Here is a 17,559-nt window from a genome sequence, read left to right as displayed (position 1 = left end):
TCTCTCTCTCTCTCTCTCTCTCCTTCTCTCCACATGTTTTTTGTTGTTGTTGCTGAGATTGAGTTCTATTTTTCTTGAAACTCAGTGGATGTAGCTGAACAGACAGAACGATGAAACTTGATAAAATCTGGGCACTTTTAGTTAAGACACAGACTTGCAGTCTCTTTGCAATCTATAGTTGAAGTTTGACAAAAGAATCTCTAAGTCTGGAAGTACCTGATCAGGCAGGAAACTTACAGAATGACTGAGCTTCCCTGAGTTCCTTCATTTCCAAGTATCAGTGGGAGTGGTCTACTGAGGGAGATTTAATAGCTGCTTGATACTATATCTTTCTAATTTAATTTGTGACATTAATAAAATTAACTCAAAATCAAAGCTTAGCAAATACTTTAGAATATTTTTGTTGTTTTTAATGCATAAAGAAATTCAAAATAGAAATTGACAGCTTCTATATTATTCTTTTAGTTCCCTTTGAATAAAGTATATTTTCAGCTACGAATAAGTAGTGAGTACCACTGCTGAGATTTACAAGGCTGCATTGTAATTATCTTTATCATATTTAAAGTAACTCTTATTTTAATATCATTAATATGTATAATATGCATATTAGTATCTACACATGCAGAATTTCATTAGTGTATCACCTGTCATATTCCAGGTGTCACAGTTTTGAGACAGTAAGTAGGAGATAATGTGATAAGAACACAAAAAATTACTTTATTTCTATTTCCCATTCTTCTGCCCTTTTTCCCTTTTTTACCCTTTTACTCTTGGTTTTTTGAGTAATCTAATATTTTTCTCCATTAAAATGAAGAGTAAATTAATAGATTCAAAGTACAAAAAATGCATATATTCATATTTAAGTTTCCTAGCACATTTATCAGTTATCCAGCTATGTAGATTGGAAGAACTCTATAAGAAGTGAGGAGATAAAATCAGATGATCCTGTTGAACCGTTAGCATCATCTGAAGTCTGAGGGAAGGGGAGGAGTGCCTGGGGACAGGGCAACAGGACAGGAGCAGCACCTGGGGCCATTGCAGTTTAAGTTCATCAGTATCAGAATTCTTACCTGGACCATTGCTGTACTTCATGAGAAGTTGGAGGCATCAGTGGGTAGATTTATTTTTGTAACAGGTACTTAAAAATATGCAAGTATGTTTTAAAAATAAGGGCACATTGGATATAGGGTGTAGTTCAGGTAGCAAGCAGTTTGACCCCAGCACCACTAGAACAGCAAAGAGAAGGAACAGTCTCGGGAACTACTTTACAGTTTCCAAAGCGAATTCTTTCTGGAGTTCCTAATGTGTTGGTTTGTTTATTTTTTTCTTTCTATTTAATTATTCTTTGTAATTATTCTTTGAAGGTGACCGGATTATAAAAGTCAACGGAGAAAGTGTCATAGGAAAGACCTATTCCCAAGTAATTGCTCTCATTCAGAACAGGTAGGATTCTTGAAAACTGATTAATTTTCATTAAAATCCTATAGAGCAAGTAGGTTTCATACAGTGCTGTGGTCCTCTAAGGGACTGGGGTGACATGGAGCTTTCTTCTTCAGTGGATAATGTATCTGGTGTTTCCAAGCCTTAGCCCACTCATTGCTTAGTGGGCTTGCCAATTTATAATGTTTAAAATGTAAAATCCTTTAGGGTTGGAGAGCACATAGTATAGATAATATGAGTTTTCCACTTTGATTTGAAAGGACAAATATGTAATTTGCTTAAAATAAATCTGGAAATAAGTGGACACTTGGTTTTCTAAAAAAAAATCTTAGTGAGATGCATATTTTTAATGTAGCTTGTATTCCTTCATTTATTTTAATCTTAGCAAGCTATTCTTTTTAAATTCACTTGCCTGTAATCTACAGAAGGATAGAATTTTGAGTCTTAAAGGTAAATACATATTTATAGAATAAGTATCTATAAGACCACAAAGACAATTTAGTCTTCTTTCTTTCTTTCTTTCTTTCTTTCTTTCTTTCTTTCTTTCTTTCTTTCTTTCTTTCACTCTCACACTTAAAAATTTTAAATAACTTAAAAAAAAAAAACTGAAGTCAAAGAGGTCATGATATTGAGTTTCTATCAAGCATCACCATAACTGTAGCTCTGACTTCCAATCCTATCTCTTTTCTAAGAGGTTCTTCCCCAGTTCAAATCCATAACTTTTGGATTATTGAATGGTTCCTCTTTGTTTTCTTCATCTGTTTAAAGCTCAATTGAAATTCTTTATTTTCTAAAAGGTAAGATTGTGTGGATATGTCTCAGTCAAAGACAACTTGAAGCATCTTCTTCCTCAGGAACACTGTCCACCCTGTTGAGACAGAGTCTCGTTCCTGGAGCTCAGCAGGCTCTTAGTGGTATCTCTCCACCACCCTAAGGTTTTTATCTGGGATTATAGCTATGTTGACAGCAGTTTGTGCCATAGTTTAAATTATTTATACTAATGTCCTAATGCATTGTGTTGCTTTTACAATGAAATGATATGATCATGATTAATTGATCTCAGAGTATTCTATTTGATGTTTTAATATTTAATGAAATTCCTAGAGAAGCCAGGTCTTTAACGTAGGTATTGGAGGCAAAGCTTCTGCAGAGGCAGCAGGAGAGATGTACATATTCTTCCTTTCCAGTAACCAAGATCATCACACCTACACCAGCATGCCAGTATATAACCTAATTTCTGTTTTCCCCAAATCCACATAATTCCTCTATTATTGGTACAGATCTTTCAGAGTAACACGAGAATAGTAGTCTTAAAATTTCTGCCACAAGCAATCTGATGCTGAAAGAAAAGCCTTTTATGATGTTAGTTTATGTCAGAAAGTTGCGTAGCAAGGGCAGAGCAGCTGAAAGCTCCGGGGCTACAGTGACTGTCACTGCTGGGGACGTCTCTGTACATTATGTGTGTTTTTGACATCCTGAAATGCTGGAATGCAGGGGCTGTTAGTTGTGTTTGCACCCGTGGCTCATTGGTTTACCAACCTCCTGAAATTATCAACCTAAACAGATACGGACAAAGTACTGAATTTTGAACTTTTTTCCATTTTCCGTTGGGATTATTTATTAGTCTTTGAGGGTATCAAAGGGAAGCTGTGATAATAGGTTAAGATAGCCCCACGATCCTTAATATATCTAAATATGAATGCAGGCCATGTCACAGGGCTCATTTCAGCTCCTCTTGAGTTCTCTTTTCTCCCCTTTTCTTTCCTGTGCTGCAGATCAAACCAGGCTCTGGCAAATGGTCTCCCACTGCCCTGTGCAAACCCAGGGAGCCGTCCCCAACAGAAACCTGCAGTGTCAGCATGAAAACGCTTTAAGCTGTACCTAAGGTTCTGAGATTAAATCCTAGTGATAAAACAAACAGTTGAGGTGATGCTGAAAACTGAAATTATGTTCACCACGTCTGAGGCCAAGATGGAATTTTCAAAATTAGGAAGTTTAAATCTGCTTAAAATGTTAAATTTGAGGGTCTGGGATATAGTTCAATCACCAGAACTTAAAAGCATCAAAGCAAGAAAGTCACTAGAAGAGTTCCTGGCTATTTTGTGTTAATAAATTTTAAGTTGATAATAAAAACCTATAATTTGTCTTATGGCTCAAATAAGCAATAAAGACTCATATTCTGATATTTTTACAAGTTTTGTCCTAAAACTGTTTATTATGTAACACTTTATTTCTGAGTTAGCAGATGTCATAAAGACAACTCAGTTGCTTATGAACTATGGAAACGTCTGTGGGGTGCCCTCTTTTATATGTCACCTACCTCTGTGCGAACAGCTTCTTTCATATGGTTTGTTTTGAAAGTGATGGTTTAAAAGTGCTCCTAAACCAAGCGTTCTGAGTTAGAGTTTCTTGTTAGCCTCCTGCCTCCTGACAGTGTTGTGCTCCATTTCAGTGACACCACACTGGAGCTCAGTGTCATGCCAAAGGATGAAGATATCCTCCAAGTGGTAAGCTTTCTCCAAATAGAAATTGTTCATAGACATGAATATTAAGATGATTTTAAAAAGAAGGGGATTGCATCAAAAGAGTTTGCAGATCAAAACCACCCCCTGATTGACTCTTTCAGCAGTGTGTGGCTGTGTGCTTTATAAGAGAACGAGAGACTGTTGTCCATTATTGGAACTAAGTGTCGTTCATGGGACTGTTTTATAATTCTTCAGTGAGCTCCCCTGAAGCTGAGGCCTGAACCTTGGGCCTTGGGCTTGCTAAGGAAGCTCTCTGCCTCTGAGCTAATCCCCCAGCCTCCAGTTTCACAGGAGACTATTAATGTTACCATTTAGGATGAAATTCCTGAATAGTCAAGCCAAGTTGCATTATGAGTATCCTTTGACGCCAAGGCTAAACATCAGAGTGTGTACACACATCCTTAGGGATTAGAATTCTTCTTTTTTGATGTGTAAATTAGAGTTTTTAGAAAGTAGGTGCTAACTTTTCTTATAATTGTTAGCCCTTTAGAAGTAAGTGTTCATTGTGAATGGACTCTGCAGCTTAGTGGGAAATGCATTTGAGTAAGTGAAACAGTGTGGGCACGAAGTGGGCGTGTAGTCTAAAACACTTTCCTGAGTGCAAGAAGGTAAAGGACATCAAAAATAAAACTTTCACTCCAAATAATGTCTTCAGTGGACTTGGCAAGTCATTAGCGTACAGGAAGTGGTGATGATCTCTTCTCAGTGACTTGTTTTTAACTCACAGCTAAATTCAATAAAACAGGGATGTAGCATGGTTAATTAAAAACCCAGAGACCAATATTGGGGTTCAACCTAAAGGTCAGAAAAGCAAAACAGCCAGCCACTGGCTCTTAAGCCTCTGCCTTAGTCAGAAATGGCAATCCTGCGTCCAGGAGTCCTCAGAATGAGACTGTGTCTGAGAGCTGTCTCCTCCCATCTTGTATTCTTGTCTAGGACTGGGATTAAAGGAGTGTGTCACCACTGCCTGGTCTGCATGGCCGACCAGTGGGACTGTTTTACTCTCTGATCTTCAGGCGAGCTTTACTTATTAAAACACAAATGAAATATCACTACAGAGGGACAGTAGTTTGAATGTAACCCAACGAGATTTTAAACAGTTTTTTGTTAAGCAAAAGCATCAGTAAGGAGACCCTGAGGACTCATCTTATTTGCTGACATATAATAGATGAATTAGCTGATTCGTGGAGATGAACCCAAGTCTCCTCAAGGCATACTGGCTTTCTTTAGGAATGGCTCACTATTGGTCACAGAATATTCTTCCTAAGTATGTGGACTAGGGCCTGGGAGACTACAAAGAAACGTGTAGGTACAATGTAGTGACAGAATAGCATTAGTGAGTGAGACTGATGCTTCCGGTAACTAGACTAGAGGTGGAGGACTTTTCTCTAATGCTCTGTTGGCTCCAGTGCCACAGGGTGCTCTGTGATTTTGGTAAACCTGGAAGTGGAAGACTTGAGGATAGACCACCTTCAAAGCTAAGTTGTCATGAGCTTTAGTTACTTTTCCTTGCCAGCAGCAGGTACTGCTGGAACAGCTAGTATTGTCCTGAATTTCTAAGTTTGTAATTGAGTGCAGAATTCTGTGATAGATGAAGGATGACAAACAACTTCATGCAGCTGGCAAAATAGCTTCCTAATGAGATCAGGAAGTGGTGTGGTGGTGCACGCCTTTAATACCAGCATTTGGAGGCAGAGGCAAGTGGATCTCTGTAAGTCCAGGACAGCCAGGGCTGTTACACAGAGAAACCTTGTCTCAAACAAACAAACAAACAAACAAACAAAAATACAAAGAAAAATCAGTAGAAGAAAACTAGGTTATTCTGCTGTATAATTCTTTGCAGCAAGAATACAATAAAGTATAGTGCAAAGCGTTGTAAACATAGGGTGGCATGGCATACAGGTCTAGGCCCAGAACAAAGATTATGGTAGGCCAAAATCTAAAATTCACTCTTGAAAATATTTTACAAATTACTTCAATCATAAATTTAAAAACATGTACCCTCAATGATAAAAGAAATCTCCACCTTTATATTTGGTCTTAACTCTGATTTTAAATTGTTTAGAAATTAAAAGGGTGTGTATATAAAATATAATTGATGCATAATATGCATTGTTCTGTGAAGCACAATAGAATATGGCTACTTTTTGAAGCACAGTTTTTATGGGATTATGGACAAGCTTTGCCTTAATTAGGGTTTTTATTGCCGTGAAGAAACACCATGACCATGGCAACACTATAAAGGAAAATATTTAATTGGGACTACCTTACTGTTCAGAGGTTGGTTTAGTCCATTATGGCAGAAAGCATGGCAGCATGCAGGCAGTACTGGAGAAGTAGCTGAGAGTTCGACGTCTGTATCTAGGTGAGAGAGTGAAAAGGCAGGCGAAGAGAGAGGGACACTGGGCCTGACTTGAGCTTTTGAAACTGCAAAGCCCACCCCCAGTGACATACTTCCTGCGGCAAGGGCACAACTCTTGATGGGTCTATGGTGACTATTTTCATTCAGACCAAAACAAGCATCATTATTGGAGTTACTATAAATATGCAAAGAGAATCAAAGGGTTTTTTGTTTTTGTTGTTTGGTTGGTTGATTGGTTTTTAACCTTATATAGAAATATACTGTGTTTTGGTATAGATCCTGGGGCTTAACTATTTCACAGGGGACCTTGAGGCCTTACATAGTACTTACATTGAATTTAAATTCGTTTTTAATTTTGAAGTATCCATTTGGGTTTAAAAAAGAAAAACAACATTAAGAGTAGCTACATAAGCAATCTTAATGATACTGAAATAATATAATTTCAGGTAAATTTTTTTTCATACAGGATGACTTAATATTATCATAAAAGAATACAAACAAACACAATTACATAAGGACATAATTGCTTTGTTTTGCTTACGGGGTATTCTGTGCCATTTAATTGGTACCCACTGATAATTTAAAGGTTCCCTGATGTGTACTTAAAGCACTGGTATGTTGGACCATGATTACTTGTTGAAAGAGTTGATACTGTGTAACCAAGCACATGAGAAGAAGCACATCGTTACGGTTGTGAGCAAGTTGGAATTATCAATTCTCTTCCGAGAACATAAAGTTATATTTTCATACTCAGTGTTCATTTGCCTTAAAAGATTGCATATTCTGATTCCATCCAAGTGACCTGTTCTTATGAATATATGTCTTTCTTTATGGAGCCCAGAGCAATCTTCAGATGTCATGGGAGAAAAAGCATTTTGTAGTTGTGAGTTCTCTGTCCCTAACTTGTTTCCCCAGTATTCCTTGGGACTAGTTTGGGCCATATATTTATGCTTTTTGGATTGCCACGTACAGCCCTGGGTTATTCTCCAGTACAACAACCTTAGGAATAAAATACTTGTTAATTCCTCCATGGGTGGTTAACTGGTGAGACCATTTGTTCCCAAATTTAGTGACCAGAATTTCTGTGTAGAAATTTTGGCTACATCTAAAGAAGATAAACTTTTAAAGTATTTTATAGATAACGTTCCTCTTCAAATTTGGCTAAATGAGTTACCTTTGAATTATTGCAGAATGACCTTTTCAAGCATGTATAAAACCTGTGGGGGTAAAAATGGGCTTTTATGGGGAGTAAGTATGTGTATGTTCTCTTCAAGTACATTGTGTTTTATCTAGTGCAGGAGAGGTTTGCCAAAGCTTCCCAGTTTCCCTGACATTGCCGGCTGTAGGGACACAAACCCACTGCAGGAAATACTGCAAGAGTCCATGAAGCTCTCTTAGGTCATTTCGTGTGTGTGTGTGTGTGTGTGTGTGTGTGTGTGTGTGTGTGTGTGTGGCGCATGTGTCACAGAAAAGCAGTGACATGGACTTAATCAATGTGAAAAAACTAGGCTTGTTATGTACATAGCCAAGATGCATACTTCATGTTCACATTTACAGTGTTTATGCTATAAAAATATTACGGTGTGTGTGTGTTTATAAATTTAGCTTTGATTTCTCAAATGCACTCAAGACTGTTCTGTAATACCTATTACTACTACAAGTTATACTCTGGAAGTGACTTTTTATGTCTAGTTGATAGTTATTTAATAAATGAATAAAACACTATAAAAGACATTGTGTTGAAAGATCTTAAGTTTTGAATGAATATCTATTTAAACCAAAGAGTTGTTTCCTCCCGTCATATGGTGAAGTTGTCTGTAGTCAGCTGACAGCCTGTGGTTATGCTCTGATCTACCAGGAAGGAGGAGGGTGCACTATTTTAAATGCATAATAGAGGCATTCACTTAGTCTGGAAGCAGGGATGAAGGCGCTCAGGGGAAGAGAGAGGCAGCGATGCTGCTCGTGTTGAAGGGAAGCTTGCACATTATCAGGTAGCTGTGAATATTGGAGAAAATGCCTGTCACTAGATGTATTCTGCTTCCAAGAGTCAACGACAAATCCAATAAGAACCAGATAAGAGCTTGAGAATAAGATGCTCAGTGGATACTGAAGTTATTCTTACGCTCCACTGCCCTTTACTCTCTTGGTACCTTCCGGAGAAATCATTATAGGTGTATTTTTAGCTTGCTGTTTCCAGCATCAATATGACAACATGATTCTGTCTTTATATCAGTAAGCAGCTTCTACTGTGTTTTCCCATTTTCTGCTAGCTACAATTTACAAAGGATGTCACAGCACTGGTAAGAGATGCACAGTAGCCATTTCCTTGTTTTTTAAGTTATGTTCCATAGCGATTTGTCACAAGCCAATCTGTTACAATTGTAAGTTTGCTTACTCATACTAATTTGCAGAGCGTGTATGTAACACGTGGTTTTCCTTCCTCCTCCACCGTTATGTTTTGTTTGTACTCTAGAACTAGTGTTAAAGCATATTTATCTGAATTTTATTTTTTAAGTATCTCACCCTCTCCTTAATGCTTTGCCGTGATGTGGTAGCTGCACGTGAGCTTGGCAGGCTGTGTAGTGTGAGGGCGGGTGTGCTGCCAGGCAGGAGTTACTCATTTGATCGGGGTGACAGTCGCCACACCTGACTGCCCAGCTGCGCATAACCCTGTGGGGCATCCGTGAGCTCTGTTTGTGTGGAGCTTTTCTAATTAAATTTCAGTTCTTAAAATTTCGAAAGCATTGCTAGATAAATTTATAAAATAGAAAAGTCAGAGCTGCATGCATGCTTCTTAGTAATTGAAGTGCCTTGAGAAAGGCCAGTTTATCGAGTAATGTTTGCTGAACTTAAAATAATAAAAAGTTTATATTCAGAAAGATGAATTATCTTTTTCATATTTTTTGTTCTTAATATATGCTACCTAATTTCTCAAATCTGCACATTCAGTGACTTTAAATATGAAAATATTTAGCATGGCTGTTTAGGGACTTAATTTTCCGAGGTGATTTTTTTTTTTAAATTCTTTATAGTTAATTGACAAGCCATTTCAGTAAATGTTAAATTTGTTATAGTATTACCACCTTAAACAACAATGTATTTGGGTAAGACTTTTAATATTTTGACTTTCTTCCCTTGCAAACATTTAGAATCTTCTTTTGCTGGGATTTATTAGATAGTCATTTAACCTATTGACTGCCCAAAAATCTTAAAGCTTAAATGGAGAGATTTTAGAAATGGCGTATTATCTCTGATTGGTTAGGAGCAATATTATAGGTCTCATGAACCTCGTGGAACAATTAATGATTGCAGTTTGTATGTGTGGCATGTTCTACAGTTTATTCAGTTTCTTTAAGGATAATTCTTGAGGATATGCAGTGCTGTGCTGTGCTTTGCATGCATGTCATAGTAAGCATCATTCAGGGTTAAGGTAGGGCTTACTTAGTCAAATAGTGAACTACAAACATGAAAATTATTTGTGATACTTTTCTCTGATTTCCATACAGGCATATTCTCAAGATGCCTACCTGAAAGGCAATGAAGCTTACAGTGGCAATGCCCGTAACATACCTGAACCTCCACCAGTTTGCTATCCCTGGTTGCCATCCACTCCTTCTGCCACGGCACAGCCAGTTGAAATATCTCCTCCAGACTCCTTACCGAACAAACAGCAGACCAGTACACCGGTCCTGACACAACCTAGCCGGGCTTATAGAATGGAAATACAAGTGCCTCCATCACCAACGGATGTTGCAAAGTCAAACACAGCAGTGTGTGTTTGCAGTGAAAGTGTGAGGACTGTCATTATGCCTTCTGAGAAGGTGGTAGACTTGTTATCCAATAGAAACAACCATTCAGGTCCTTCGCACAGAACTGAAGAAGTAAGGTATGGTGTAAGTGAGCAGACCTCTTCAAAAGCAGCATCAAGAACCACATCACCGTCATCAGTTCCCACTGCCCACCTGAGTCATCAGACCACAGGCTCCAGATCGCTGGAACCTTCTGGAATTTTACTTAAATCTGGAAATTACAGTGGACATTTAGAAGGAGTCTCAAGTAGTAGACCTCAAGCTGTGGATTCTCCCTCTGTGTCTGTCAATCACTATTCCCCAAACTCCCATCAGCACATAGACTGGAAAAATTATAAGACTTATAAAGAATACATTGATAATAGGAGGTTGCACATGGGTTGTCGGACAATTCAAGAAAGGTTGGACAGCTTAAGGGCTGCATCTCAGAGTGCAGCGGACTATAACCAGGTGGTACCCACCCGCACTACTTTGCAGGTACGACGTCGAAGCACCTCTCATGATCGAGTGCCCCAGTCGGTTCAGATCCGGCAGCGCAGTGTATCTCAGGAAAGACTGGAAGATTCTGTGCTGATGAAGTATTGCCCAAGGAGCGCGTCTCAAGGAGCGCTGACCGCGCCACCTGTTAGCTTTAGTAATCATAGAACTCGTTCATGGGATTACATCGAGGGGCAGGGTGAAGCCACAGCCAGCGTCAATTCTGAAAGTCAGATGCCTGACTCAAATGGGGAACGAAAACAGACATATAAGTGGAGTGGATTCACCGAGCAAGACGATAGACGAGGTATTTGTGAACGACCCAGGCAGCAAGAAGCTCACAAACCTTTCCGAGGTTCAAATTTGACTGTGGCCCCTGTTGTTAACTCCGATAACAGGCGACTGAGTGGTAGAGGAGTGGGGCCTGTTTCACAGTTTAAAAAAATCCCACCAGACCTCAGACCACCACATTCCAACAGAACTTTCCCAACTACGAGTGGGATGTCACTGCCACGGGGTGTTTCACAAGACAGGTCCCCACTTGTGAAAGTCCGAGGCAGTTCTCTCTCCAAACCATCCTTCAGCCAGCACTCACTGGTGTCCACGAAAGACCAAAGGCCCGTCAATCATCTGCATCAGCATAGTCCGCTGAATCAGCAGACATGGTTCAGACCTGAAAACACCCTCGAGCACCAGCTGGGGACTGAGATGTCCCCAGGTTTACCCGGAACTTCCGCTAAGACAGGGCCTCAGCTCAGTGAGAACTTGGGAACTTCAGATTTAGAATTATCTACCAGTCCAAGGAATGGAGATTTAAACTTACAGGAGGCTGAAATTCAGCAGCCAGATGTGCTAGATAATAAAGAATCTGTCATCCTAAGAGAAAAACCTCCATCTGGTCGCCAGACGCCACAGCCTTTAAGACATCAGTCTTACATCTTGGCAGTGAATGACCAGGAAACGGGGTCAGACACCACCTGCTGGCTGCCAAATGATGCTCGCAGAGAGGTTCATATAAGAAGGATGGAGGAAAGGAAGGCTTCAAACACCAGTCCGCCTGGTGATTCCCTGGCTTCCATCCCATTTATAGGTGAGCTCATTCAGAGATGCTCCATAGTGTTGACTATGTAAAAATGTTTTTAGAAAAATGGGATTTATATTCCGTAAGCACAGACATTTTAAACTGCTTTTAAAGCATTTTAAGTGTTGTTTACTTGTTTGTTTTCAGTGCTGGGAATCAGACCCAGTGCCTTATGCGTACGAGGCAAGCGCTTCCCCAATGAGCCACAGCACCCCTCTCTAAATATTAAGTTGTGCTTTGGTCAGAGCCATTGCTTCTCCTCCTTAAAATTATTTCCATTAGATATTTTCCTTTAGAAGTAAACTTGCATCTCATGTTTTTTTGGAGACAGGGTCTCAGTAGGTAGCCCAGGCTGGCTTTGAACATATGGTTCTGCCTCTCCACTGGCCAAGTGGGCTTACGGGTTCTCATAATCTCTTCTTAGTTTTCGTTAAATCAGTTTCTACCATCTGTGGTCAAGAGACTCAATGGCCAGTTATACCTAGTTGTTGATCCAGGCATGCCCTTCCCTGCTACGTCAGTAGTCAACAGCTGCTGGGTCATAGAGGCGGGTGCAGGGAGGGACAGACTCCTGGGCAGGAGCTCCTATGTTGTCACCCACACGGGGGTGGGCCTTTTATGATGCAGCTGCCTTTGAGTCACTCCTGCTTCTGTAGGTAGCCCCCCACCCATTTTCCTGTAAGTAACCACTGGGGACTCTAGTAGTTCACTGAGGTTTTAAAAAAAAAAAAAAAAAATAAGAGGTAGGAAAGCTTTGAACATTAGTAATGAGCCCTGCATCTGAGCAGTGTGAAGCACGCTGTAAAGAGGGACCGTGCGTAGGTGTGCTGTAAAGAGGGACCGTGCGTAGGTGTGCAGAGGCCCTGCTTTGACACTGAGGCATGGTCTTACAAGTTTATGAAAGGCTCTCCATAGCTTTGTAATGTAATTTGTCAATTTCTTACATTTTTCTCTCTAGAGACACTTTAAGCTGTTGAACAATTGAACTGTCACGTAGCAGTATCCAAATCAGCTTAAAAGAGTCAAGAATAGTGTCAAGTTTTTATAAATCGGTTATTTTCATTGTGAGGAGAGTTTCAGCCAAAATTATACCCACATTCAAGTTTGTATCCTTACTGCCAAGCCTGCTGAATAGTTCTTGTTGTACATAGAATGTAATAGCTCACCTACATTGGTAACTGAGGACTAATGGTGTGTATGTGTGTGTTCTACAACCTGAAGCTACATTTCACAGGTCACTGAGATCTCACCAGAGTGACAGCATCACATTTTTTTCTGCGTTGTGAGATGTTAGAATAAGATAACATGGAATATATTTAGTTTTTAAGTGCTGGGAGATAAAATGAGAATCAACTATTTATTAAAAAGCATCCATTAACTAAAATACAGAGTAGTTGTCTCTACAATTCTGTGTATACGCATATTAATGAAAACAGAGCTTCTTACTGGATTATTCAGTAAGAACAAAATGCTGGAGTGGCGGGCGGTTCAGCAGCTAAAAGTGCTTCCTGCTTTCCCAGAGGACCTGAGTTTGGTTCCCAGTTCGCTCACACCAGATGGCACACAACTGCCTGTAACTCCAGCTTCAGGGGATCCATCTGATGGCCTCCATGGTACCCGTACACGTGATATATGCTCACATGGATGCATATACAAAATAAAAATTCAGCCAGGTGGTGGCAGTGCAAGCCTTTAATTAATTCCTCAGTTGAGGCCAGCCTTGTCTACAAAGTGAGTTCCAGAACAGCCAGGGCTACACAGAGAAACCCTGTCTTGAAAAACAAAAAACAAAACAACAAAATCAGACTTTGTAAAGAGAATAAAAGTGCTCACTGACTCCCTTCGTTGTTTTGAATACTTACTGAAGCCTTTCTCCTAATTCCTACAGAATACATCTGTTTTAGCACTTCTAAAGTTATACAGTGTAACAGCCCTCTTAAAGCCTACTCATGTAGCCTGTGGTCATGTGGCACTAGTTACACAGCACCAGGAGTAGAGGCCGAGACCTAAGGTTCTTTGACTGTTTTCCCACTGTGGGAAACTGTCCATCCCATGATCAACATCCCAGAAGTTCCCAAGCTTAAGGTGGGCAGCCTGGCACCTTCTGAGTTATTTACAGCATAGCCCAGCATTTATAATACTTCTGCTTGAAGTAAAGACACTGAAAGGAATATAATTTTAGTATTCATCTGATTTTTAGAAAATAAGCTTTCTTTTTACTTAACATATTTACCCTTTTTCTTTGATGCTTTCAGCTTTTTTATTAAAAAATCCGTTCTTGAAACATTAGATTCCAAAGACCTTGTCATGTTAAGTAGAGGTTGGAGAACTTTTATGTTCATTTTTTAATTCATAAAACCTCAGTACTTATTACTGGGCTTTAAATTTTATCCTACATGTTTTTCATTACCTATTGGTTATATAAATACACATTCTAGGGTGGTTAGGATAGATAACAAGATCCGAGTGGAGAGAAGAGAATGTATGCAACGCTCCCCAAAAAGCTTTTAGAGAACACAGATTCCATTAGACTGTGTTACTGAGAATTGTTTATTCAGCAGCCAAAGAAAGCAAAAAATGTTAGCTTCCATGGAAAATAAGTTTTTGTCTTTTTACTGTAGCAGTCTCCAAGTCATTAATATATTACTAGATGCTGGGAATTTCCTAGGGTTAGTAGATCTTAAAAATATTTGGTAGTACATTCTTTTGTTTAGATTATCTAATGGCGTCAGTGTACTATAAGACAAATTTTGGTATATGTTGACCTGTTTTGTGGTACTTTATTCAAATGTTAAGTAACAAGGAAAAAAATTAAGGCTTACTTTTGTGCTATCAAACCTAGAGGTCCTGTTATTTTAATAATGCTTTTTGTTACTTGAAAACATTATAGATTAATATCCTCACATATCAAATGCCTTGTCTTTTTCCCCAAATACCAATGTAGAGCCTGTTCACTTATTTAGCTGTCTGTCAGGCAGAACGAAGGTCTTCAGCAGGGGTTTCAGCCTGTGCATCATGATCGCTTTCGGGGTCAAATGACCCTTTCACAGGGATCACATGTCAGATGTATTTACATTGATAACAGCAGCAGAATCACAGTTATGTAGCAGCAATGAAGTAAAATGAAGATAATTTTATGGTTGGGGTGACCACAACATGAGGAACTGCCTTAAAGGGCCACAGTATGAGGAAGGCTGAGAACCACTGACTTACAGGAAGAAAATTCTCCACGTATTTTATTACACATTTATTTAGCTTGTAACATCAATCTTTTACTACACAATGTGGGAAAAATGCCAACATTTCATTTTTATTTTCTTATTTATTTTTTTAAAAAAGAAAACAATCTTTTTTCATTTTATGTACTGAGCCCAGTTCCCACTCCCTCCCCTCGTCCCATTCCCTCCACCTTCCCTCCCCCCACCCCATCCACTCCTCAGAGAGGGGAAGGCACATTGCTTTGAGGAAGGACCAAGGCCCTCCCTACTGTATCTAGGATGAGCAAGGTATCCATCCAAAGAGAATAGGTTCCCTTAAAGCCAGTACAAGCTGTAGGGATAAATCCTGATGCCACTGCCAGTGTCCCCACAGTGTGCCCCAGCCACTGTGTTACTATAACCCACATTCAGAGGGACTAGTTTGGACCTGTGCTGTTTCCTTCTCTGTCTGGCTGGAGTTGGTGAGCTCCTATTAGCTCAGGTAAACTGTTTTAGTGGGTATCCCCATCATGGTCTTGACCTCTTTGTTCATATTCTCATTCCTCCCACTCTTTAGTTGGACTTTGGGATCTCAGTCCAATGCTCCAATGCAGGTCTCTGCCTCTGTTTCCATCAATCTATGGTGACATTTAAGTTATTCATCAATTTGACTCCAGGGCAAGGCCAGTTTGGGCACCCTCTCTATTGCTTAGGGTCTTTGCTGAGGTCATCCTTGTGGATTCCTGGGAATTTCTCTAGTGTCAGATTTCTTGCTAACCCGTAATGGCTCCCCTCCATCAAAGTATCTCTTTCCTTGCTCTCATCTCTGTCATTCCTCCATCTTGACTATCCTGTTTCCTCAAGTTCTTCCCCTTCTTCCCTTCTCTTCCCCTTCTGCCTTTCTCTACCCACCTCTGTGCGACCAATTTTGTCAGGCAATCTTGTCTACTTCTCCTTTCTAGTTGGATCTATATATGTTTTTCTCAGGGTTCACCTTGTTACTTAGCTTCTCTAGGGTCGTGACTGTAGGCTCCTTTGCTTTACAGCTGTAAATGAATGAGTACATACCATGTTCATCTTGGGCATATACCCAAAGTATGCTCAATCATACAACAAAGATATTTGTTCAACTGTCTTCATAGCAACATTATTTATAATAGTCAGAACCTGGAAACAACCTGGATGCCCCTCAACTGAAGAATGAATAAAGAAAATGTAGCGCATTTACACATAAGAGTACAATTCAGCAGTAAAAAACAATGACATCTTGAAATTTGCATGCAAATGGATGGAAGTAGAAAAAACATCCTGAGTGAGGTAACCCAGACCCAACATTTCCTTTTTAAATCAGAAACTCTGGACTGCATAGGACCAAACTAGGGTCCTATGTATGGGTGACAGTTGTATGTTTTGGGCAGTCTGTGGGGCCTCTGACAACTGGACCAGAATGTATCCCTACTGTTTGAACTGGCGTTTTGGAACCCATTCTCTTTGGAGGGATACCTTGCTCAGCCTAGATATAGTAGGGAGGGCCTCAGTTCTGCCTCAAAGAGATGATGACTTTTAGATAGCCCAACAGCTATTGGTTAGCGTATAGAAATGCTGCTGTTTTGTATGTTGATGGCTATTTTTCTGTCCTGCAGTATGACCAAATTTATTTACTTGTAATAATGTAATGACAGTTATGTTGTTCTTGAGTTTTATTTCTAAGATAGGGTCTCAGCGAGAGCCCTGGATGAGTTAGAACTCTATAGCTGAGACTGGCCTTGACCTTTTTATTCTGCTGTCTTTACTTTCTGGGTGCTGGGATTAGAGGTGTGTGCCACCATACCTGGTTTCATGAAGAGCTAGGGATCCACCCTATGCCTTCATGCATGCTAGACAAGCACTTTACCCCCAACCTATGTTCTAATAGTTTTTTGATGGGGTCTTCATGACAGATGATCACATGTACCTGCAGTGGGAAGGCGGAGGGTGGGAAGAGGCGGGTACTCAAGTGTGTTCCTTATTCGGTGTGAGATACCTCCCCATTAAGTGTGCTGCCCACAAAGGCGGGTCTTCTTTCTTTAGTTATGCCTTTTGGAGACACCACCATAGACAACCCCAGAGAGTGTGTTTCCATGACGATTCCAAGTCTAATCAAGTTGACAGTGGAATATTAATCATCATAATAATCATGCTACCTGCATGATTTTTTAAAATTTTTTAAAAAATAAAAAGAAATGTTTTTTGGTTGTAATGGTGTTGTCATCTCTTAATTGGGCCTTCTCTTGTTTTCTTTAGTGTGACTAAAGGTTTGTCAATCTTGCTTATCTTTGCAGAGAATTAACCTTTTGTTTCGTTGACTCTGTATTTATTAAAGGATTTATTGCTTTTGGTTATATAATGGAAAAGTTACAATTTTTCAAACATTAGTTCTTTTTGCTAAAATACTGATCATTAAAATGATAGAAGATTGTTAGAATTTGCTCAGAATTAGTGTTTGACCGTCTGAACCAAGTGATCAAAATTCTGTTTTATATCACTGTAGTTTATTTGTAAAGGATTCTATTATGGGACATCTAATCTTATGCCTTATATATAGTTCTGCCCTCCTATAAGATTTTGTTTAGGCCGGGCGGTGGTGGCGCACGCCTTTAATCCCAGCACTCGGGAGGCAGAGGCAGGC

The 17,559-nt window shown here is 39.6% G+C and overlaps 1 protein-coding gene across 1 annotated transcript in view; it reads left to right on the top strand.

Moving 5' to 3' along the window:
• Arhgap21 (Rho GTPase activating protein 21) overlaps positions 1 to 17,559 on the top strand; it is a 126,187-nt gene that overhangs the window by 83,931 nt on the left and 24,697 nt on the right. The window contains exons 7-10 of the mRNA XM_005354739.3: positions 1,365 to 1,443; positions 3,893 to 3,947; positions 8,598 to 8,627; positions 9,834 to 11,703. Of these exons, the coding sequence (XP_005354796.1) occupies positions 1,365 to 1,443; positions 3,893 to 3,947; positions 8,598 to 8,627; positions 9,834 to 11,703 (2,034 nt within the window). The remainder of the gene's footprint in view (positions 1 to 1,364; positions 1,444 to 3,892; positions 3,948 to 8,597; positions 8,628 to 9,833; positions 11,704 to 17,559) is intronic.

Source organism: Microtus ochrogaster, chromosome 16, assembly GCF_000317375.1.
Source record: "Microtus ochrogaster isolate Prairie Vole_2 chromosome 16, MicOch1.0, whole genome shotgun sequence".
NCBI classification, from domain to species: domain Eukaryota; kingdom Metazoa; phylum Chordata; class Mammalia; order Rodentia; family Cricetidae; genus Microtus; species Microtus ochrogaster.
The sequence above is the reverse complement of the archived record's forward strand: the minus strand, read 5'-3'. Positions and strand labels throughout refer to the sequence as shown.